The 24,993-nt window shown below is 45.4% G+C and overlaps 1 protein-coding gene across 12 annotated transcripts in view; it reads right to left on the bottom strand.

Moving 5' to 3' along the window:
- Window positions 1–23,167, bottom strand: part of LOC105075598 (uncharacterized) — a 92,358-nt gene extending 69,191 nt beyond the window's left edge. For 3 of the 12 annotated variants that reach the window (XM_074366398.1, XM_074366397.1, XM_074366400.1), the window contains exons 1-4: window positions 22,707–23,167; window positions 17,837–17,989; window positions 16,916–17,077; window positions 6,602–7,005 (exon numbers count right to left, since the gene is read on the bottom strand). In XM_074366398.1, coding sequence (XP_074222499.1) covers window positions 6,602–7,005; window positions 16,916–17,063 — 552 coding nt within the window. In that variant the 5' untranslated portion in view covers window positions 17,064–17,077; window positions 17,837–17,989; window positions 22,707–23,167. The remainder of the gene's footprint in view (window positions 1–6,601; window positions 7,006–16,915; window positions 17,078–17,836; window positions 17,990–22,706) is intronic. The other 9 variants (XM_074366402.1, XM_074366401.1, XM_074366403.1 and 6 more) reach the window with 8 other exon arrangements.
- Between the last annotated feature and the right edge of the window lie 1,826 nt (window positions 23,168–24,993).

Below are 24,993 nucleotides of genomic sequence, written 5' to 3'. Positions count from 1 at the left end.
GAAGTCTGACTTGGGGAAGATGGTTCTCCAGGACATCAGTCTGCCATTATCTTGGTCTGCAGTTGTCCATGTGGGGTCAGGTCATGGTGCCCCTGTAAAACCTCTAACAAAACAAACTTAATTTTCTATTCTGAAGCTTGTCTTTATAGCAGTGCAGAAGTGTTAAATCCTTAAAGGTCAAAACCTTGAGAATAGCTCTCCTGTTTACCAGACAGGCTAAAGGCAACATTGTTTAACAAAGGGTGCAGAGCTAGCAAGACAAAGCCTCAAAAACTGGGCACAGGGTTAAAGCAACTGGGCACAGGGTTAAAGCCAAAAGAACAGATCTAATGTGGAGTCAGATTTGTTCTTTTCTAATACAGAATCATCTATTTTTTTATGGTTTAAGTTTACAAGAATAAAGCTTAGCCTTTTCCCATTTTAAATTGTGCAATTCAGGACCATTAAGTGCACTCACAATGCTGTGAGCCCAACACCACTGTCTATTTCAGACGATTTCTTTCCTCAGACTAAAAGCTTGCAACCAAAGCACACACCACTTCCTCCCTCCCCCAGCCCCTGACAAAAACTAAGCCCCTTTCTCTCTCTCTGACTCTTTACCTATCCTGGAGGTTCCCTATCACCGACATCATATAAAAGGTGGCTTTTTCTGTCTGCCCAAATCTCTTAAGTGAGGACTGGTGAATTTTTTTGTTTTTATATGAATTAACATTGTTATGTTTTGAGAGGAAAATCCAGATAGACTAAAGATGAGACGTACAAAATGAAGCCCTTTTAGTGACTGTGCATAATTTCAGGGTAGACACTACTGTTCCCCCTGTGACACCACAGCCAGAGGACAGAAGGGAGATGCTTAGCTATTCCTGTGGCAAAAATAAAACCAAACAAATCAAAAGACAAGCAAAACCCCAGAAAAACAGCTGGAAAGACAAACCACAACCTGAAAAAAGTGTTCCTCATAACCCAATGTTGGAGAAAGGTTTCACGTCCCTGTGGTCCAAAATCCTCCTGAAATCCAGTGTTCCCAACAGAAACCCAACACACACACGCAGTTCCAACGAGAGGCAGCGCAGGTGGCCAGTGTGTGCTGGAGATGCTCGACCTGTCAGGTGAGGACACAGGCAGACGGACACACTGCAGGACAGCACTGGTCACCATCACGCTGGCAGGTCTTTAGCCTGGTGACAACCAGCCCTGGTGACAATGTAAGGAGGCAGAGGCCCCAGCAGGTCCCCTGGAGGGAAGGGAAGAGTTAACAGACACTTCTCTCCAGGGGAATAGGGTACAGGGCACATCAAAGGGCCACAGTTGCATCCGTGCCCCAGCAGTGCTGATCCTTAGAGTTCATCCCACTAAAGTCCTTGCACAGCTATTCAAAATGTCTTTTCAAGGGTGTTCATCACATCACTGGTTGAAACAGTGGGAATTAAAGCAACACTAAGGTTGATGGAGAGGGAATGGGGTCCATCAGTTCTGGTACACGTGGATGAATGAATGCTGTGCAGTTGGAAAAGTGGATATCGGGTTTCTACCCGATGTCAAGGGAGGCCTCAGGGTGGAAGTACGCAGACAGACCGTCTGCATCCTGGGTCCCATCTTCACGACCACATATGTGTGAAATCAACATAGATGTAAATGAATCTGACTGTGACTCCCAGGAGCGCAGAGAAGAAGGCCTTGGAGGCCCCAGCCGTGCAGCAGTCACTGCTCCCATCCGCCAGATTATCCTGGGAAACTGCGACCACTCTAACCTGCGCCCGGGGAGGCGAAAAGACGCTAACCACTGTCCCCAGTTTTATTAATAAATTAGAAATTTCTTGTCCAGCTTACTGGCCAAGAATTGTGCATATGAGCTAATGGCCAATAACTGTACATATGAGCTAAATCAAAGGAGAAATTTCTGAAGTTCATGACTGGCTGTTTTTGTGATGTGATATGGATCTCCTTGAAGGCTATTTGTAATCACTTGTCATTTAGTGTTTCCAATGTTGTAAATACCTTGGAATGTTTATTTCGGGTGGTGACAATTATTGATAATGGTGCATTATTCCAAAGAAGAGCTGGATAAAGATTTTGAATAGTTCATGAAAGAGGTATGTTTCTATTTTTAAAAGCTATATTGTATTCATATTCTTTTCCATTATAGGTTACTACAAGTTATTGAATATAATTTCTTGTGCTATATAGAAGAAACTTGCTTTTATCTATTTTATACGTAGTAGTTAGTATCTGCAAATCTCAAACTCCCAGTGTATCCCCTTCCCACCAGTGTATGTATGTCTGTGTGTGGCTGGAACGTTGTGCTGTCCACCAGAAGTTGACACAACATTGTAAACTGACTGTACTTCAATTTTAAAAAACTATACTGTAAGTCTGTCTCATAAGCAACTCCTTCAGTTCTCTCTTTCATCTGTACGATAGTCAGTCTGTCACCAAGCTCTGTCACCTATGTCTCAGGAACATATCTGTCATCCCTCTAGTTCTCTCCCTCTTTACTGCCACCATCCTCACCCAGGACACCGTCATCTCACCTAGGCCACTGAGACAGTTCCCAAGTACTGTCCCAGCATTCCTTCACCACAATGCAGCCAGCCTCGTCTGTGACATAAATCAGACTCTGTTCCTCCCCAATATAGAACACTCTGTTGGCCTCCCATCACATGAGAATAAACTCCAGACTCCTTGCGGTTTAAAAAGCCCTGGGTGGGTTTGAGAGTGTCCAACTCGCTGACTTTATACCACTCTTCCCCCTTGTCCATTCGTGCTACAGTGGCCTTTCTTCTCCCCCAGACTTGCCAAGCTCATTTCACCTTAGGAGCTTTGAACTAACTCTTCCCTCTGCAAATAATGCTGTTTCCTTGTTCTTTACCTGGTAGGTGAATATTTCTCCTTAAAAATCACTACCTGAGAGAGGTTATTTTCTGTTGATCCAGTAGAAGAGTAACCAAGTCATTTCTTAGTACACTGTGTCCTTCATTCTCTACGTAGCACTTGGAACCACTCACTGTTTGACTTCTTCAGCTCAATTTTCTGCCTCCCATAAGAATGAACCGTCCATGACATGATGGGTGTATTTTTTGTATTGAAGCGTGGTTAATGTACAAGATTATATTAGTTTCAGGAGTACAACATAGTGATTCTATATTTTTGTAGATTATACTCCATTTAAAGTGATTATAAAATACTGGCTGTATTCCTGTGCTGTACAATAAATCCTTGTAACATTTATTTTATACATAGTAGTTTGTACCTTTCAATAGCTACCAAAATTAGAAATGTAAAAAGAAGACTAAATCTCCTCACCCAAAAATGAGAATGTTAACAACCATTTGCATAAATTAAAAATAAATGAAAATAAATGTTCATTAAAAAATGTAGACTATGATTTAAAAATCTGTTTGTCTTCACTTCGTCTCAAAACCCCCTAAAATAACAAAGGAATAAAAAGGCATAAAAAGTACAAAGAGAACAGGAGATGAAGTGACTACAGAGGGGAGATGTCAGAAAACTCTAGAAGATAGAACGTAGACAGACAAGGAGTAACTAAGAAAAAATGGCACTAAGCCTAAGTTCCTGCGGCAGAGCGTCCAGCAATACCCAGCCAAGCCCTGATGTGAAACCCTAGAAAAGGTCAGAAATGAAGTCACTAGCCGCCCCTGAAGGCGTGGGCACAGGGCACAGTGGAAACCAAGCCTTTCCTTCTGAATGGACAGCCCAGGATCACCAGACACTCGACAAAAGTCTAAGATGAAAGCAAAAAAGAAAATTAACCTGGAGAAAACTGAGACAATACACAAGAAGAAAAGGATCACAGACTGTGTTAAAACTTTAAGATGGAAGGCACGGGATGGTTGGTTGTGCTCCTGAAGCTGAGTGTCACCTGATGAGGTGCATGAAGAACACGGCATCACTTTTGGTGATGTTCCTGCCAAACTGAAGGCTATTCCACAAAATAACTGGCTGCAGTCTTCAAAAGTATCAAGGTCATGAAAGTCAAAGAAAGACTGAAGAAACTTTTCTGACTAAAGGACACTAAAGAGATGTGACAAACGCAACACACATTCTTTGTTTTGGTTTTGGGGGGAGGTAATTAGGTTTCTTTATGTATTTTAAAATTAATTTATTTTATTTTATTTTTTATTGGAGGTACTGGAGATTGAACCTAGGACCTTGTGCACGCTAAGCACCCACTCTACTGCTCAGCAACACATTCTTAAGTGTATCTTTTTTTTTTTTTTTTTACTATAAAGGATATTACTGGGATGACTGATGAAATTTAATAAAGGTCTCAGGATTGGGTAATATGAATGATCTATGTTTACTTCCTTACTTTGATGGTTGTGTTGTGATTATGTAGGAAGATGACCGAAACACCCCATTAAGTCTTTGGGGGTGATGGGGCATCAGGTTGGTAACTCACTCCCAAATGGGAGTTAATAAAAAAAAGTTCTTTATATTGTACTTGGAATTATGTAAGTTTCAGATGGTTTTAAACTAAATAAAAATAATACTTATGTGTGCTTTTAAGAGGGAAATGAATAACCATTCTTACACATGGGTCTAAAAAACTTCAAATGTAACTAATAAGATGTGTTTTGCAATGTTGTAAGAGAGTAAAAGCCAACCATCTGGAGATCACCGATTAATTCATTAAAAATGATCCTGAAATTGCTTTTACTCCTCCTCCCCCTGAATGCAGGTTTCTGTAAGAGCCAGCACTTTGAAAAGGAATGTTTCAACCATACGCAAAAATAGAAAAATGCAATAGAAACAGTAGAGCCAACACCTAGATATCACACAATGTTAACATTTTCCCATATTTGCTTCAGCTCATTTTTTAAATAAAAACTTTATTAAGACATTCACATATCATATAATCCCCCCCACATTAAGTGTATAATTTCATGGTTTTCAGCATAGTCATAGATTTTGTCATCATCGTCACAATACATATTACAACATTTTCATTACCTCCAAAGGAAACCCCATATCCTTTAGCTTTTATGCCCTGTCTCCACGTCTATGTCCCAACAACCACTAACCCTCTTACTGTCTCTGTAGGTTTCCCTATTCTCGACTTCCACATGAATGCAATCATACAACATGCGGCCATTAAAGTCGGCTTCTTTCACTTAGACTGTTTGTCAGGTCCATTCATTCAGAGTGCTGTGAAGCACTCTGTTCCTGAAGATGATGAAAATATTCTCTTTTTTTTTCAATGAAGTTTAACTAGTCTTTGTACCTAGCTAGCATACTTGGTAAAACATTCCCTCAATGCATTTCTAAAATTATGACCTTTCAAATTCGAACACGTTTCTGAAATAAATTTGCTTGTAAGAGTAAAATACACTAAACCTCCAAAATTGTTAACAACATTAATTAAGGAAAACAGGGAGTTAAAAAAGGGGTCCCGCAACTGAAACAAATTCTTAGTCTGCAACCTCAAGTCCGACTCTAGTTGTGCGACCTTAGGAACCGGCTTCACCTCGAAATACATTCTCATCTGAAGAAGAGACCTGCCCTTCCCTCTCCGCAAGGTGGTGGACACGAATTTTCATAAATAGTTTGCTTCCTTCATGCAACACGAAAGACCCACTCACATGAAAGTTAACGTGTAAGGGAGCCTACACTTCCACAAGTCTCCGTCAGCACAAAATATGACAGGTAGCTGGTTCTAAAAAAACCAAAAAACAAAAAAAGCCTTCCCCCCGTTCGGCAAAGGCTTCTCAGGGATCTGGAGCCACACAAGGGAGCCTGTATGCGGTTTGCAAGAACTCCATCAGGGCTGCATATACACTGAGCACTAAAGCAGTAACTGGGAAAGTCCACAGCCATCGTATTAAAATGTCTAGGTGCCTTTATGCCAGTACCTGAGCTCACACACGCGGTAAAAGGAGAAAAAAGTCAAATTAGGCCCAACTCCAAATGACCCCTGGAAAAATCAAGACAGGAATGCCGACTTAACCTTCCTGAAGCGGGAACAGTACCACATCAACATCCACTTTAAAACTTCAAGATTGAAACATTCCACACCAACACTAGTGCCGCTCACGCTGCTTAGAAAGGCTGCGCAGGAGAGCAGCCCTGGCAGCACGGAAGGGGCTGAAGCAAAGCCGGCCGCGGAAAACGCAGGCGAGGGGGGCAAACAAGATGATGATTTCGGGGCTGTGCACACACGCCGCTGCCGACCTCTTTCCAGACCACGGCCCCGCCGCGAACTTCTCAGGACTTCCTGGCTTCCCAGTCGGACGTCAAGGGAAAGCCCCGAGGGGAGCGCCCGGGGGTCGGGGCCCTGTTACGGTCCTGAGGGTGCCTGAGTGCCCGGGTCCCGGCCTCCACCTCCCACCCCCTCGCCACCCTCCTACTCCACGCGCCCAGCGAGGGCCGGCCCGGGAAGAGCCGCGAGTAACGCCCCAGCGCGAGCCGCCTGGCCCCGCCAGAGACCCCCGGTGCGCGGACGGCGGGGCAGCCCTGCTGGGGTCGGGGCCGGGCTCGCGGTTGGGGTCGCGGGTCAGGGGCCGACGCCGCAGCTGCGCCCGCCGAGGCCGGACGGGGGGCCGCGCGGGCGGGCGCGGCCGGCAGGCGGGGCGCGGACACTCACCACACGACGCCGGGGGAGCCCTCGCCGGTGTAGCAGGTTGCTGGAGCACCGCCCACGTCGAACAACCTGCCCGCGCACCATCTCGGGGCCGCGCCGCTGCCGCCGCCGCGCTGGACAAGAAGCTCCGCGGCCGCCGCTCGGCCAACACCGCGCCTCCCGGAGGGACTGCGCTGCCGCCGCTGCAGCCGCCGCCGCCGCCGCCGCTGGCCGGAGGGAGCAAGGCCGGCGCTGCTCGGGAGAACCGCAGAACCGCGAGCTGCTCCGACAGGCTGCCGCCCGACTTTCTGGCAAACTGACCTTAGGGTGGGTGGAGGGAGGGGCGGGGCGGAGGACTGCGTCTGGGCGGGGCCGGGAAGCGTGCACTCGGATTGGCTCTCGTGTCCCCGGGGGCGGGTCTGGTGTCCCTACAGATTTGTAATCTTTTTGTTTATCAGGATTAATTCTGCTGTGAATATTTGTATACAAGTTGTTTTTTACACCAAAATTGTTCATTGTAATTTTATTTGAACTTAATAGAAGAAAAAAACTAAAACAAAACTGGAGGAAGTACTGCATTTCAAATAAATGTATCTTTGTGATGGGAAATCAATCAATAAAATTATGAAATGCCTTAAGAAGTTGTGAAATAAATTAAAGACATTATGTGTTTTCTAAACTCTGTGTTTCCAATTTAGACATTATCTATTGAGTCTGTTTTGAAAATTTAACAGATTCTCTTCTACCACTGTTCTTCCCAACTCAAATTTTGAATAGTTATATATATTTTAAAAAACATTGTTCATGCTTACAATATTTCAAGGCTAGTCGGTGACTATAATTCCTATGGTTTCTAAACATGTTTCAAATTTAGAACACATTCACAATTTAAAGTTAAAATAACAGAATGCTGTACATTGAGAAGTTTCACTTCCACCCTTACAACACCTTAGTTCCCCTACTATCATTAGATAACTACTTCGTTTCTTATATGGTATTTCCAATGTTTCAGATACAAGCAAAAATGAAAATATACTTTATTTCCCACTTTTTCTCACAATTATGCATTATATCATAAGGTTCTGCTGTGAACATTTGTATACAAGTTTTTGTGGGGAAATATGTTTTCATTTCTCATAGCTGTATACCTGAGATTGTCATGGCTGGGTTTTGATTCTTGAAGTAGTGAGAGGGCAAGGTTTACTTATTCAAGATTGCCTCCCTGCAGGAGGAAGGCTGGCCTTCCTCAAGACTTCACGGGCACTGACCGCAGCCGAGGCTCACAGCTGTCAAGGCTGGTAAGTGCTGCCCACTGACTCAGCCATGGGTCTGCTGAGCATTACAGCGGCAACCACAGCTTGTGCCAGCCCTGACCAGTAGGAGAGAGGCTGGTGCTTCCCTCATCTGGAGTGCTCGTCCCGTGGAGAAAGCTGGACCTGGGGCCTGCGTGTCACAGTGCTGGTTCCAGTCCCTGCCCACACTGGGCCTGGGCTTCTCTGATCATACCGTATAAAGCATCTGCCTGCTTTCTCCAATTCTCAGGGCAGTGGTTTGCCCTGTGACCTCAGTTCTCTGATGGGTCTAGGAAGAGTTGTTTCTTTTCGGTCTGTTCATCTTTTCTTGTTTTGAGGATGGGAGGGATGACTTCCAAGCTCCTCGCACCCTAGACTAGAAACCGGAAGCCTATGATTTCTGTTAGTTTCTTCTCACCTCCGTAGCTTGTCTGTGTTTGACTCTGGCAATGAGCACTAGCAGCCCATGCCAGCGCACCGTTTGGGAGGGCAGGGAGTCCCTGAAGACAGACCTTTCTAGTCCCTCTCCCTGCCAGTGACTTCAGTGGCAGTCCAGGCCCCACTCCCAGGCTCACTGGCTCCTTCTGTCCTCTGCTTAGTCCTTTCCCTCCACCCCTACCTTAGTCTCTCTGTTCAGTAGTGGGCATCTGGGGTTTGCTCTTGGGACAGGTTAGAGTAAGCCTACTGCAGGTGATGAGGGGAAGTCAGGGTAACAGGCATCTGGGTACAACATGCAGGAGTGAGAAGGACAAAGACGTTCAAGTTCTCTCAAGAGAGATCAAGTTTTGAATTCCTGTTCCACTGCTTCCTACCTTTTCACCTCTGAAAAGCTACTTAAAACCTACTAGGCTTCAGTTTATCTTAAAAAAAAAAAATGATTAAACCAGGATAATAATACTAAGCACTAAGTTGGTTTCAGGCAATGGGGAAACTGACTGGGCTGGAGCTGAAGTTTGGTCAGTGTGTTGTGCAGATGAGATAGATATTGGGATCCCTTGGTTAGAGGTCAGAGCATACAAGATGGGCAGAGAATCACCTAACTTCAGGAATAGGGTATTTGAAGGCCAGGCCCCTGGGGCACAGCCAGCCCAGGTCTGCTGTGGTTGGGTGCAGAACAGGAGTTTAGGGCCAGTGGAATAGCTACTACTGCGGCTGAACTGCCTGAGCTCCCCTGATCCAGTGGAGAGTGTGGGTGAACAAATGTCATCTCAGTAATTCACTGACATCCAGGGCCTGAACAACCCAGCCTGAGACCCCTATAACTGAGTTTACCACCAAGGGAGAGAATGTTTGTCTTCCCCCTTCCAGAGACAGCTGAGCTCTTAAGGACTGATGCTGCTGGTGGGCACATAGCTAGGCGTAGTGGTACCTCAGTGCTAGAGCTGCAACTAGAGAGGTGGCCAGAGGTAGGACTGCTGGCAATGCCTAGATGGGTGTGGACGCTGGGAAACCACTTTCTTGAGGCCTCCCAAGATTATCTTGCGAAGGGAGTTCCTGCGCACGTTCCTGCTCAAGCCGGTGAGATTCCACTGTCAATGTGCACATGAGTCCATTTGTGCCCACCTGCCAGTGAAGGTCAAGGATACCTGGGCAATGCCAGGATTGGAAAGAATTTGCACTGAATTGTTTGAATGTCATCTGGTCAACACTGGATATGTGCTAAATGGGGACTTTGCCACATTATCATGGTTTCTAAGGGCTGGGACAAGTGCACTGAGGCCTCCTGGGATCCTGTTTTATTGTGTATATGTGTACACACACACACACACACACATATTATTGAAGGATAGTCAGTTCACAATGTTGTGTCAATTTCTGGTGCACAGCACAATGCTTCACTCATATATGAACATATGTATATTTGTTTTCATATTCTGTTTCATCATAAGCTACTGCAATGTATTGGATATAGTTCCCTGCGAGATACAGCATGAACTTGTTGTTTATCTGTTCTATACGTATCAGTTAGTATCTGCAGATCTCTATCAGAAAAGTAAAGAAACAATCCCTTTTAAAATTGCATTCAAAAAAATAAAATATTTAGCAATAAATCTGACCAAGGAAGTGAAAAACATATGTGGAGAAGTACAAAACATTGACTAAGGAAATTAAATATGACCCAAAGAAATGGAAAGACATCCCATGTTCTTAGATTCAAAGAATTAATATTGTTAAGATGGACATACTACACAAAGCAATCTACAGTTTTAATCCCATTCATATTAAATTACCCAGGACACTTTTCACAGAACTAGAATAAATTATACTAAAATTTAAATGGAATCACAAAAGACCCAGAATTGCCAAAGCAATACTGAAGAAAAAGAACGAAGCTGTAGGAGTAACTCCCAGACTTCAGACATTCCTATAGAGCTACAGTCATCAAAACAGCATGGTATTGGTACAAAACCAGCAATATGGATCAATGGAACAGAAGAGAGAGCCCAGAAATAAATCCACAAACTTTTGGTCAATTAATCTTTGACAAATGAGTCAAATACATACAGTGGAGTAAAGACAGTCTTTCTCAGGCCGTCCGTGAAGTTATTCTCTACTTTTCATAAGCTATATAATCAGAGAGAATCTTTATGAGAAGCTGGATCATCTACATAAAATACTTTAGTGTTGGAAGAGGCTTTCTTCTCTTTTCAGGGCATGGCGGACTATGGAATTTTAGAAGTATTTAACACTGTAGACGGAAGAGAGGATGCATGAAGGGCAACCAAGGGCATGAAAAAATTTTTAATGACTTTCCTAAGAAGAAATAGATTGTTCCTAGGTAGAGATTCACCAAATAACTTGATGGAATGAATGAGAAAACTGCACTTATCTTACCAGAATGAAGAAATTCAGCGTATAGTAAATGTTACTAGTCAAACCAGCATTTTGTTTTGGACCAAAAAGACAGTATTTGATTCTTGAAACTACCTACCTTACTAATGTACTAAATGAATATATTTAGTGTATGTGTGTGTGTATACACACACACACACACACACACACATATATTTATATAAAACATATACAGTAGATATAGACTTAGTATATATAACATAACCTTTAAACTATGTATTATTTAAAACCACTTATTAAAGCATTCATATTGAACAAAACAGCAATAAAACTACATGATCAATATGTGATCAACCTCCCTTGGGAAACGGTGCTCTGCTGGACAGCCAGAGGGCCGATCCAATACAATGGAGGTAAGAGCTGCACAAAACACAGCCTGAGCTTTAGCTTAAATTATGATTGCATCAAAAATAAAATACCTAGGAATAAACTTAACACAGAAGGTGAGAGACCTTCACACTATTAACTGTAAGGCACTGATGAAAAAACTGAGGACAACAATAAATGAAAAGTTATTTTGTGCTCGTGGATTGGAAGAATTAATATCGTTAAAATGTTCATGTCACCTGAAGCAATCTACGGGTTCACTGTAATCTCTACTAAAATTCCAATGAGATATCCCCCAGAAATAGAACAAACAATCCTAAAATGTGTATTAAGCCACAAAAGACCCAAGTAGCAATCTTAAAAACAATCTCGAGAAAGATGAACAAAGCTAAAGGTATCACGTTGATTTAAAATGCTACAGAGCTACAATAATCAAAACAATATAATACAGACCTTAATAAGGACAAATAGATCAACGCAATAGAACAGAGAGCCCAGAATTAAACCTGCATATCAGTGATCAATTGGTTTATGACCAAGAAGCCAAGAAGGGTGTGGGGAAAGGAGAGCCTCTTCAATCAATGGTGTTGAACAAAATGGACAGAAACCTGCAAAAAGTGAAACCAGACCCTATCTTATACCATTGACAAAAATCAACCAAAATAGTTTAAAGATTTGAACGTAAAACCTGAAATTATCAAACTCCTATGAGAAAACACACCAGTAAATTTCTTGACATTGATCTTGGTTATGATTCTTCACATTTCACACCAAAAGCAAAGACAATACAAGCAAAAATAAGTAAGTGGAACTACATCAAACTTCACAATTTCTGCACAGCAAACAGAATAATAAAAAATGAAAAGGCGACCTATGGAATGAGAAAAAATATTGGCAAATCATATCACTGATAAGGACTAATATCCAAAATACACGAACTCATACAACTCAATCCAAAAAAACAAACAATTATGATTAATAAATGGGCAAAGGAACTGAATAAATATTTTTCCAAAGAAGACATACAAATGGCCAGTAGGGACATAAAAGGCTGCTCCACGTCACTAATCATCAGGGAAATGCACATCAACGTGACAAAGAGGTATCACCTCACACCCGTTAGAGTGGCTGTCATCAAAAAGACAGACACAACCTGAGTTGGAGAGGATGCAGAGATTAGGAAACCCACATCCACTGCTGGTGGAAATGTAAGTTGGTATAGCCATTATGGAAAACCGTATGGAGGTTCCTTAAAAGAAATTAAAAACAGAACTATCATATGGTTCAGCAATTCCACTTCTGGGTGTACATCCACAGAAAACGAAAACAGGATTCAGAGAGGTATCTGCACACCCATTGTCATGCGGCATTATTCCCGATAGTCAAGAGACAGAAACTAAATGACCACCCAAGGATGCATGGATACGGAAGTCACACACACTCAAGGGGAATATTAACCAGCCACGACAAAGAAGGAAATCCTTCTATTTTCCTAACAACACGGATGGATCTTGAGGGCATTATGCAAAATAAATAAGCCAGACTGCGTGGTATCACGCAGATGAGAAATCTAAAAAAGAAAAAGTGAATTTCAAAGAAATAGAGAGTAGAAAACTGACTGCCAGTGAATGGAGGGTGGGGAAATAATGAGAGGTTGGTAAAAGCCTAGAAACTTTCAGCAATGAGAAGAATAAGCTTTGAGGATCTAATGTTACATATGGTGACTATAGTTGACAACACTTACTGTATAATTAATGTTTTTTAAGAGTAGAAACTATGTCTTCTCAACCAAAAAAAAAAAAAAAAAAGACAAATATTTGAGCTGATATGTGTTAATTAACTACATGGAGAGAATTCTGTTACTGTGAGTATGTGTATCAAACCGCCGTGACATACAGTATGTTTTCTACACGTGTCTGTCAATTATACTTTAATACTGAAATTTTAAATGTAAAAATAAAAATCAATGAATGAGATTTCACAATCTTTTTACCTGATTTTCCCAGTTAGTAATTAGCCTAGACATTATTTATTCTGTAAATAGTTAACCAATCCTAGAAGTCAACCTCAATCCAACATATTTACTAAGACCAATTCGATCCAGACTCTGATAAAAACTGGGGTTGAAAACAAAGTGAAAATCCTACATATTATGGTGAATTGATAGAAATTTCAATACTCGTTCTGTTGTAATTGTTGGTTGTGAAAACTCTGGCAAGTCACTTAGGTAATACGAATCTCAATATTCACGTGTATTTATTTGAAGTTACAAGAAGCAGCATTGGGTTTGGGGAAGAATTTTGCAAACTGGGAAAAGCATCTATGAAAAGCAAGTATCTTACTTGTTTTGAATGAAACAAATAATCCTTTTTTATTTTGTTATTTATTGGATGGACAGATATTAACTTGGTGAAAAGTATTTTGCACATAAATAATAAGATGTACCCAAATGGCATTCACTGATACCTGTTTTAAAGATTTCTATTATCAATAAATTAACTATATTTTAAGGCTCTGATACTTTAAGCCTAATGCACTGCTTATTGAACACACAGTATTTCTAAGGTATTTCAGAATCTTCAAGATTTTATTTTTATTTCTGCTTCATCCATCTTTAACAGTTGTCTATCTATGAAGGGTAATGCTAGAATATTTACTTAATAAAAATACCCCGTCCATCTTTTATACTTGATGATTAATGCACACCCAATACAATTCATATTTAAATTCCTTTAATGCTTTTCCATTTAATTTTTAAAGTACAACAGTTGAACCATTGGTAGAAATCACTTACTAACAGAGAGAACTTTATTTTAGTATTCTCTGTGTCATATAATTTAGGCACAGAGTTAAAGAGAAGTTTGTAAAAACCCCTACTGAAACCACAATCATTGTTACTTTTTTACAAAGAGCTGTTGGTGTTTTGAGTTGCCTTTCCCTTGAATATCAAAAACTACCAGTGGGAACATGCAGGTGCATTTACACAAATAGCTGCCCTTGATGAAAACACAGAAGTTCATGTGATCTTCAACTTACTTTCTCAGTTATATACAAAAGTGGAATTTTTAAAAAAACTTTTATTGAAGCATAGTTGACTTACAATGTTAGTTTCTGGCATATAGCAAAATGATTCAGTTATGCATATACATACATCTATATTTTTTCTTTTCAGAGTCCTTTCCATTTTATATGACAAATATTTCACCATAGTTCCCTGTGCTCTACAGTAGGTCCTTGTTGTTTATCTATTTTATATATACTAACTTGTGTGTTAATCCCCAATCCCTCACTTAGCCCTCCCTGCCCGAAAAATGGATGCTTAAATATTCTGATAGGTGTAAGACTGTACAAAAAAGGAACAGTAAAAAGAAAGTTACGCAACCAAACAGCAACTTAGCCACTTATATCTAATCCTTAGACAGATGTGATTTTTAAATTTAATTTTACAGAAATCATCAAACAAAAAATGATATTGTAAATTATTATTGTTTGCTGCAAACAATATAACTTTACTACAGGAAACATTAAGGAAACAGACTTTTAGTTCTATGGCTGACAATACTGCTCTATTTATACTACCATTACTCAAAGCATCTAATGTAATTGTTTTCACACATTTATATCTGGTGTTATGTTATTATATTATTTTGGTAGTATTGTCTCAATATTTCTTTAATTTATTGGATATGTATTAAGAAATATTTTTTATTATATACATTATTTTGGTTGCTGCTCCCACAATTACAATCACACAATCATAAAACCTTATGCAATCCCTTTTAAAATAGCACCCAAGTTAATAAAATACCCAGGAATAAATCTAACCAAGGAGGTGAAAGACTTACACGTGGAGAACTACAAAACATTGATTCAGGAAATTAAAGAAGACTTAAAAAAATGGAAAGATATCCCATGCTCCTGGATTGGAAGAACTAGTGTTGTTAAAATGAACATACTACTGTCCAAGGCAATCTACAGATTTAATGCGACCCCTATCAAACTACCCAGGACGTATTTCACAGAACTAGAACAAATCATACCAAAATTTATATGGAATCACAAAAGTCCCAGAATTGCCAAAGCATTACTGAAGGAAAAGAAAAGAGGCTGGAGGAATAACCCTCCCAGACTTCAGACAATACTACAGAGCTACAGTAGTCAAAACAGCATGGTATTGGTACAAAAACAGATATATGGACCAATAGGTACAAAAACAGACATATGGACCAACGGAACAGAACAGAGAGCCCAGAAAGGAACCCACAAACTTTTGGTCAACTAATCTTTGACAAAGGAGGCAAGAACATACAATGGAATAAAGACAGTCTCTTCAGCAAATGGTGCTAGGAAAACTGGACAGCAGCATGTAAAGCAATGAAGCAAGGAAGCTAAATTCCTTACACCATACACAAAAATAAATTCAAAATGGATCAAAGACTCAAACGTAAGACAAGATACAATAAACCTCCTAGAAGGAAATATAGGCAAAACATTATCTCACATACATCTCAACAATGTGCTCCTAGGGCAGTCTATCCAAGCAACAGAAATAAACGTAAGAATAAACAAACAGGACCTAATGAAACTTACAAGCTTTTGCATAGCAAAGGAAACCATAAGCAAAACAAAATGACAACCTACAGAATAGGAGAAAATATTTCCAAAAGATGCAACTGACAAAGGCTTGATCTCCAGAATATATAAGCAGCTCATATGACTTAATAAGAAAAAAACCAAAAAACCCAACCCAAAAATGGGCAGAAGACCTAATAAACAAGCAATTCTCCAAGGAAGACATATGAATGATCAATAGGCACATGAAAAAATGCTCAATATCACTAACAATCAGAGAAATGCAAATCAAAACTCCAATCAGCTCTCACCTCACACCAGTCACAACGCCCATCATTCAAAGGTCCACAAATAACAAATGCTCGAGAGGCTGTGGAGAAATGGGAACCCTCCTACACTGCTGGTGGGAATGCAGTTTGGTGCAGCCACTGTGAAAAACAGGATGGAGACTCCTCAAAAGACTAGGAATAGACTTACCATATGACCCAGGAATCCTGCTACTGGGCATATATCCAGAAGGAACCCCGCTTCAGAAAGACACGTGCACCCCAATGTTCACAGCAGCACTATTTACAATAGCCAAGACATGGAAACAGCCTAAATGTCCATCAATAGATGACTGGATAAAGAAGTTGTGGTATATTTATATAATGGAATACTATTCAGCCATGAAAAATGACAACACAATGCCATTTGCAGCAACATGGATGTCCCTGGAGAATGTTATTCTAAGTGAAGCCAGAAAAATATCATATGATAACACTCATATGTGGAATCTAAAAAAAAAAAAGGAGGCAAATGAACTTAAATATAAAACAGAAACAGACTCATAGACATAGAATACAAACTTGTGGTTCCCAGGGGCGAGGGGGGTGGGAAGGGACAGACTGGGAGTTTGAAATTTGTAGATACTGACCAATATATATAGAACAGACGAACAAGTTTATACTGTATAGCACAGGGAAATATATATAGATCTGTGGTAGCTCACGGTGAAAAAGAATGTGACAATGAATATATGTATGTTTATGTATGACTGAAAAATTGTATATCTCCTCCACCCTCAAAGAGCCTGTGACTTTATGGGGAAAAGGAATTCTAATCTATATTAAAATATTAAACTTGTTGACGATGCTGAAAAAGGTATAGAGGTCACTTGTTCTTCATTTGTTTACTCTGTCTGCAAAGTGTCTCGCAGGCTGGTGTGAAATAGATTATATTAGCAGGAAACCTGAGGTTCAGAAGGCCAACAGATCAGGGGACAACTGCCATTGAAAAGGCAGCTTCTACTCACCGGACTGGAGGCAGGATGGCACCCCACGCGGGGCCACACCACGCGGGGCCACACCACGGGGGGCCGCACCATGCGGGGCCACACCACGCGGGGCCACACCACGCGGGGCCACATCACAGGGGTCAGGAGCGGAGGAGCAGGGCGCCATGGACAGGACTGTTTCTGCAGGAAGGAAGGGCAAGGCAGGTGAGCAGCCTGAGGACCGGCCGGTTGAGTAACTTCATGGGCTCTGGGGTGGGAGGGTGGCCCCGAGGATCTGGACCTGACTCTGGGTGAGTCGGGCAGGTGGACAGTGGCTCAGCATGAGTCTGAGTCCAGTGGAGGAGGTGGGGGGTTAGACCCAGGAGGACTCCTGGGGCGGGAGGGCCCAAAAAGGGGGCAGGAGGCCAAGTCCAGGTGACTGAGAACAGGGCGTGTCCTGCATAGGCCTGCAGGGCGGATGAAAACATCTAGTCTACAGAAGGTAGAAACAGGGTCCATACAAGGGCTCAGCTCAGATGTCACCTCCTCAGGGGAGCCTTCCCTGCCTTTTAGTCTACAGGGACAGCTTCCTGCACACACGTCTCCCCAGCAGTTACCCGCCTCTTTTCCTGCACAGCATTCAGGACCCGACCCCCTGCTCCGCTCCCAGCCATGGTCCCCCCTGCCCAGAGGAAAAGCCCTCATAGGGGCCACCAGGCCCTGCACGGCCTGGGTGCCACCTTTCTGTCTCCTCTGCCACCACTGCCCCCCCGACCCGGGCCCTCTTCTCCTCCACCCTCCACTCCTGACTTCCCCGAGCCCTGCGTGTTCTCCAGAGCATGTGTCCCTCCTAACACGCTCTGTGTGCTCACTGTGTGTCTCACTCACTGCGTGCCTCCCGCCCAGGTCAGTGCCCAGCACACAGTAGGACTCAGTAAGTAGTGAATGAACGACCCTTACCGTCACTTCAGGGAAGATGCTTGTCAGTGGTGTACAGTGTTTACACACTCAGCACACATTCACTGAGGCCCTACTGTGTGCTGGGTGGGATCCAGACACCGGGCACCGCAGGGAGTGAAGCAGGCGGGTCTCCGTTCTCATGCAGCAGACTGCCTAGTGGGGGATACAGAGAAAAATAAGTAAAATGTACACAAAAATCAGACGGTGATATGTTCCATGGAGAAAAATAAAGTCATGGAGGCCATTTGGGCAGAATACTGGAGATGTTTAAGGAGCAAGCAATGCAGAGGGAGCAAGTTTCCACCTGAGAGAATGGCCAGTGCAAAGGCCCCGAGGCCACAGTGGTCTGCGCGTGGACAGTCTTAGTGATCCTGTGGGTTCTTAGTCTTGCCTTCAATCCGTATGCTGCTTTTATTTGTAAACCTTGGGTTCAACTTTCTAGCTAACTAACCCGAGTCACCAAGCTTTGAATTTAGCCAATTCTGTCCCAGGGATTTAAAGTGGAAATGGAAGAATTTGCATCAAGTTAGCACGTGCTTCCTGAGTGACCTCCCTGGACCCAGCTGTTAGGCACCAGTGGCTGTGAAATGGATGTGACGATCTCCACCCTGAGGACCCAATGAGTGAACATCTGGACGTCCTCAAGCCCCTTCTGCTGCACCCCTGCCCCACCTCATCTGGGACTCAAGCTCTAACCCTGACCCCGGTGGCACCTTCGTCCCCTACATCCAGCTCCTCCGGACATACCTATGCTAAGCTTTTCCAGGTCAGCATGCCCCAGACTGAGCTCAGCCCTTACCCCACGACTGACTCCTCCCTGTGAAGTCCCCTTGTGAGAGAGGCCACCACCAGTAGGATCCTTCAGCCCCAAGGCTCAGCTCTCCCCACCCCTCTGACGCCTCCCAGCTGGTGATCCCCTCTGGCCTCCCTGGGACCCCTAGGGCTGTGACCACACTCTGATTACCTCTCCAGTCTGTGAGCTCTGTGAGCACCCTGGGCCCAGTACGGAAAAGGACTCAGAAAAACGTGACCAAAAGTCAATAGGAAAAATGTTACTAGTTCTCTATTACAGACAAGGACACTAAGCACAGAGAGGGCAGTGGCCACCCAAGGCCACAGAGCAGGGTCTCAGTGAGCCCTCCCGTGGCCCTGTTACTGGTTCTGTTACAGAAGAGGACACTGAGGCACAGAGAGGGAGCAGGGACCTGTTATAACCTCAGCCCCATGGCCTGTGTCCTTTATGACTGGCTCCATGCGGCCAGCAGGGGTGGGGGCCTGGCATGGACGTTAAAGCAGCCTGGCCCCTTCAGAAGCAGAGTCACCCTCAGGAAACACCCCTCAACACCTACTCCACACCCTTGGGGTGGGGACCTCACTGCTGTTCCTGGAAGCTGGCTGGGCCTCCCTGTGGACTGGCCCGGGACAGCCCAAGAGAGGCGTGGGGCAGCCACAGGGCCCATGAGGCTCCCTGTCCCTGGCTGAGCAGCTCTGGTCTCCTTGACTGTCCCTGGCAGAGGCCTGATGCCAGGAAGTGTCAGCCATGCAGGCAGGCGTGCTGTGGAGACTAGGAAATGGGGGGCACCACGCAGATGTTCAGGTATTCGCTCAACACCGATTCAGGCCTTGCAGCATGGCTGGCCTGGGCCCGGGTGTCCAGCAGCGAATACGGTTAACACCTTCAGCCTCCTGGAAAGCAGTGCTCAGAGAAAATGGGCCCCAAGTGCCCCCACCCTGCTCCCCACGAACAATCACGCTGAGATGAGGCTGCAGCTGTGGGTCCTAGTGGAAGGTGAAGGGAGGGAGGGGACACCCAGAGTAGGCACTGACCATGAGCCCGGTCCCTGGAGCCACACAGCCTGGGCTCTGTGATCTGAAGCGGTCACCTCACCTCTCTGTGCCTCAGTTTCCTCGCCTGTAGAAAGGGTTATTGATAACCCCGGTCCCTGCCTCATTGATTTCCCCGAGGAGTCAGTGAGTTCCTCCTTCTAAGGCACGTAGGACAGTGTCTGGCCGTGGGCCAGGCTCCCGCTCACCTCACAGCAGTCTGTCCCACGTTAAAGATGAAAAAGCCAAGGCTGACGGGGTTATGAGACCAGCCCGGGCTCACCCCCTCCTCACACTCTGCTGACGTCCCCTCTGTGCCCAGCTCTCCTGCGTTCACGCCATCCCTCTGTCCCCCGAATCCACCCAGCAAAGTAGGTGCCAAGAATCTGAGCAAATCAGAGCGTGAATGGGGACACACCCTCTCCCCACCCTGGGCAGGACAGGGATATCGGGCTCCCCCAGAACATCCAGGAGGCCCAGCGTGTCCATCACCTCACTTCCACTCAACATGGAGAAGGTGTGGGGCCAAGGGGCAGAGGGCACTGGAATAACCTGGGGGGGTGCCAGGTGGTGGGGGGGCACAGAGTGTCCAGGCAGCCAAGGTGCGGGGAATGAGGGTGCCAAGAAGGGGCAGAGGACGGAGTCTAGCCTGGGCACCACCCCCTGCTGGACCCTGAGTGGGCGTTAGAATCGGGACAAGCCTGGGCCCCGCTGGGACTCCTTCTCGTCCAGCAAAGAGGGGAGGACGAGATGAGGAGACCAGTGCCGCTGACCCCACGATGCTCCCTGTGTACGGGCGCTGCTTCCTCAGAACCTTGTGAAGTGGCTGCTGAATCCAGCCCCGTGTGGACAGAAGAACTGAGGCAGGGAGGACAGAGTGACTCAGGACAGAGCTAGGATTTGGCCCAGAGTGTGTGCTGGGCCCCTCGCTGAGAGCAGCCTCTGGGCACCATGGACTCAGAAAGTGCCCTGCCCTCCCTCTTAAGGCTCCTGGCATGTTAGGGAGGGAAGGTCCCAGGTCCCATACTCGGGCCTGTCTGGGGGACACTGCCATGTGGGATCATGACGGTCCTGGGAAAGGAGAGAGAGTGTGGGCTTGGCATCAGGTCTGCACCAGACCCCAGTGCTGTCCCTACTGCTGTGTGACCTGGAAACTTTCCCCGACCTCTCTGTGCCTGGCTTTCCAACCCTGACTCAGAGGACTGCTGTGCTTGGCACACAGTAGGCCCTCAATCAGAGGAAAAAGCCAGTCCTCTCCCAAGAACCTCTCCTGTTACGCGCCCAAAGCTAAGCTCATACGCCACACGTCACCAGAGCTGATCCTTCACAAGCACGGCACGTGCAGTCCAGCAGCTCCCTCCTCCTGCCTGAGGCCCTTCCCTCCTGGGTGACAGTGGCTCGGAGCAGGTCTCAGCATCCCAGAAGTCTGAACTGAGCTTTGCGACCTGGGGGAGACCCTGTTCCACGTAACTTGGTTTCCAGGTCCTTCCAACAAGGAGCAAGAGTGCCTGCTCAGTGTTTTAGCTGCAAGTCCCCCCTTTACATGTTGCCCAGTCACTTCCGGCCTGGAAGATGGGAGCTCCAGAGCACGTGACCATCCGACTGATGACTTCAGGGAAACATCCCACCCACACTGCACTCCTCGGAGCCCACCTCCTGGAAGAGGGGAGAGTGACCCGCCACTATGCAGTTTCATCTGCCAACCAGACCTTTCTCCCAGCTTGTTCTCAGGACCTTTTCATCCAGAGTAAGGAGTGGGAGCTTTCAGGGAAGAGCTATGAAACACACCTCCCATGGTTAATTCTCCGTGGTTCCATGATCTGATATGTGTACACCCTGCTGTTCTAAGGGGTCCTGCAAATGGATCCCTTCCCACGTCTGCAGTATTCTATGTCCTCTTTTCCTGCCCATCTCTCAGCAGCAACTACACCACCACCACCACATCTAACAACAAAGTAAATTAGGGAAGGGCACATTGCCTGTCTCAGAGTTCTGTGCAATGTTACTGCCAGTCGCCATCCCCTAGGACGGGCTCCTTGTTACTGTTTAAAAATGAACCTTGCGGAGCTGGCAGGGGACAGGAGGCAGAGACTGAAGGGGAGATGCACAAACCGGAGCCTCCCATCTCCAACTTCACCCCGGAATCCCCTTCACCTAAACCCACCAGGATTAGAAGATGTTTGCTCGCAAATCGGACCTCAGCCCAGCTACCAAAACTGGGGTGGGAGGCACGGTTGCTGCTTCTTGGAAATCCCCCCAACTCTCACCCTGACAGTCCCTTGCGACGGCCTAGGGGAGAACTTTTTACTAGGACTCCTTGGATCCTAAACCTGGAGGAGGTGTGAGGCCTTGAGAACAAGGAGAAGCTAGCTCTAAAACCTGAAAGGCCTTTGGAACCCAGACAACAAATGAGCCAGGGTGCTCCCCGGGCTTTCCAATGCTGCAAATCTAAGCGCCTCTTGCTTGCTTTTTTTTAACACCACGCCCCTCTCCTTTAGGTTTTGCTGCCACCCTGCTTTGGCCCCAGGGTTGCAAAAGCAAAGAGCAATTTAAAAAAAAACACGCACATACTCAGACACACACCAACGGCGGCTGGGGAGAGCTGGAAAGAAGCAGGAGAGAAGCCGGAGGGAGCGGAGAGGGAGCCGTGGGAGCGGGAAGCAGGCAGGGCTCCTCACAAACCCCCTTCCCGCTCCACTTCGCCTTGCAGGGCGGGCAGGGGAGCGAGATGCCCGGGAGCGGGTGCCGGACGAAGCTGGCTCTGGGCAGCGTGCTCTGGCCAGAGATCGGAGGAACCGCCAAGGGATGCACGGACTCGAAGTAAAACGCAGAGAAAGGGAGGGATTTGGAGGACGATTTCCCCCCGGGGACAGGCGGTGGCATAGAGGCCTCCGTCTGGCTCTGCAGAGCTCAGCGAGCTTTCAACCCGCAGTCCCAGGCGACTGCAGGTGAGTGCGAGCTGGGGGGCAAACAGATCCGAAAGTCAGCACGCTCGCCAAGCTAAAGGGAAGAAGAAAGAAAAACTATTTTTTTTTCTTTTTCTTACCTTCCGTGCGCCTCCGGCGCGGCGGGAGGGAAGGTGCGAGGCGGAGATGCCAGGGAGGCCATGGGGGCCCGGGAGGCCGCGCGGCGCCAAGGAGACTCAGAGGCGCGTGATGGGTGCGTGCAGAGCCGCTTGGAGGAGGGCGGTCCCGAGTGCGGCGCGGGGGCGGAAGGGGGCCGCGATGCCATCAGCCTCTCTCTGATTGGTTTCTGCTTCTCAGTCTCCTCGGTGACTCCCGTACCCCGCATTGGTACCGCTGTCACTCCGGCTTCGCTCCTCGCCCCGCCCACCCCTCAGTGCGTGGACCACGTCCCCACGCCCCACCCCCACCTCTCCCCGCAACACCCATGCTTGGTCAGTGTCCCCGGAGCCGCTGAGTATTTCGGAGGAGGGGGCAGCGTCGACCTCCGAGCGCCCTTGGCAAAGCCTGGGGACCCACGTTGGGCTGGATGGAACTGGTTCCCCAAGAGGCTCTTCCACCGAAGCCCTTCATCGTCTCCTCCCGGGTTCTGGAGTGTAAGGATATTTTTGTATTTTTAATTTGCACGCAGGGCATTTTGCAGGGGTAGCTTTTTTTAAAGTTTCGTGCGTGTGTGTATGTGTGTGTGTCCGCGCGCGTATGCGTGCTGCCCAGCAGCGAGGCTACCTGGAGGCAGGTGCCGAAGTGCCACTATGGGAGTGCCTGCCCCAAGCTGGTGGCTGTGCTCAGGGAGGTATAAGGGTGGTCGGTCCAGAGGAGGTGGAGGAACCGGTGGGGGAGGGCTGCTGAGGACAGGCCTGTAAGCCTCCACCCAAAAGTTAAACTATATTTTAATTTTCTTTTATCAGAATTTTCTCTCTTTATTTTTATATTCATGAATATACATTAAATATATATGTATGTATGTGTCTATGCATATAGACAATATGTAAGACATTTTTGTCAATTTCCAGGTTCATTCAAAGTTCTCTCCTGATTTATGTATGCCTTTGTGATAGTGTTTGTTATTCCTCTAACTATAGGACTTGACTAAATGATTACCAGTAATACATTATTGAAGGAGAAATGGCCTATTTTTATTCAGTGTAATGTTCCATGATTTTGTCAAGACAAATGTACAAATTGTTCAGCAACAACTCTTACTGTTTGTATGTCAGCAAGTATGAATCTACTGCAGTTGATTTATCTTGTTGATTATTGTTTTCAAACTGTGCCTTCAGCATTTACAGGAATGCTTTAGAATCCTACCTCTTCATCTTACCATTTTAAGTAATAGGTCATTGGCAAATGTCCAATGCTCAGTGGTGTGCTAAAGGATTCTTTGTAGAGTGTTTTCTCAGTGTAAGTTTTCTGACAGAAACTCCAGCTGATGGCCTCACCACATTGACTTAAATATTGTCATGTCCATAATGTGAGATCATAAATATTGACTGATGATCACTGAAGACCCTCTTCCGTTTATGACATTGACAGTGTTTCCTGCAGTGAGAATCCTCACATGTCCAAGTGTCACTGTGTGAGGACTAGGATTCCAACGTGTAATTGACTGAACTGATTCTCCGTTAGGAATTATTTGGTGCAGTCGCGGAGTTTTCTTCTCCAAATAAAGAAAGCTTTTCCTTCTTTTGTGTTTTAGAGATTACTCTTATAGTTTTCTTGCATACACCGGGGCTGGAGCTTGGATGAGGGTTCAACCAGAGTGATCACACACCTGTCTTTGCTCCAAAATGAGAATGTGTTTTTGTTAAAGTAATGAACAATCAGTGACAGCTTTTTCGCATTGGTTGCAAACATAGAGTTTCTCTACCGTGTGTGAATTATTTGGGATAGTAAAGGTTAGCTCTCTGGCTGGCGCTTTTCTTACATATGTTGCATATGGTTTCTCTAAAGTGTGTTAGATTTTGGTATTTCAGGTCAGTTATGTTCTGTTCAATCCTCAGTTGTTTACCGTCTGATAAAATCATTTCTCTTGAGGGCAGGCGGCATTAAGAAGAATGAAGTGAGGTCCTATTTCAAAATAGTTTCTTTCTCTCCTACTGGAAGTGAAGCACATTTCCCCCAGGTTTCAGTGTGAGAACCTGGTAGGAATCCTGAACAAGAAAGGGAGGCCCCCTCCTAGTGCCGTGTCCCCTTACCTCTCAGACTACTTCACTGAGCCTCCAGCAGTTTGTCAGCCGTGGTTCAAGTTCCTCCCTGGGGTCCGTGGAGGTTTCTGCATGTGCAGTTTTGCTCTGTTAAATGAGTCTTTGTGTCCATCTGTCTGTCTCTCTGTTGGAGGTTTCTGCTTGTTCAGTTTTGCTCTGTTAAATG

This window comes from Camelus bactrianus, chromosome 6 (genome assembly GCF_048773025.1).
Source record: "Camelus bactrianus isolate YW-2024 breed Bactrian camel chromosome 6, ASM4877302v1, whole genome shotgun sequence".
Classification (NCBI taxonomy): Eukaryota; Metazoa; Chordata; class Mammalia; order Artiodactyla; family Camelidae; genus Camelus; species Camelus bactrianus.
This window is presented reverse-complemented; position numbering and strand designations above follow the sequence as displayed.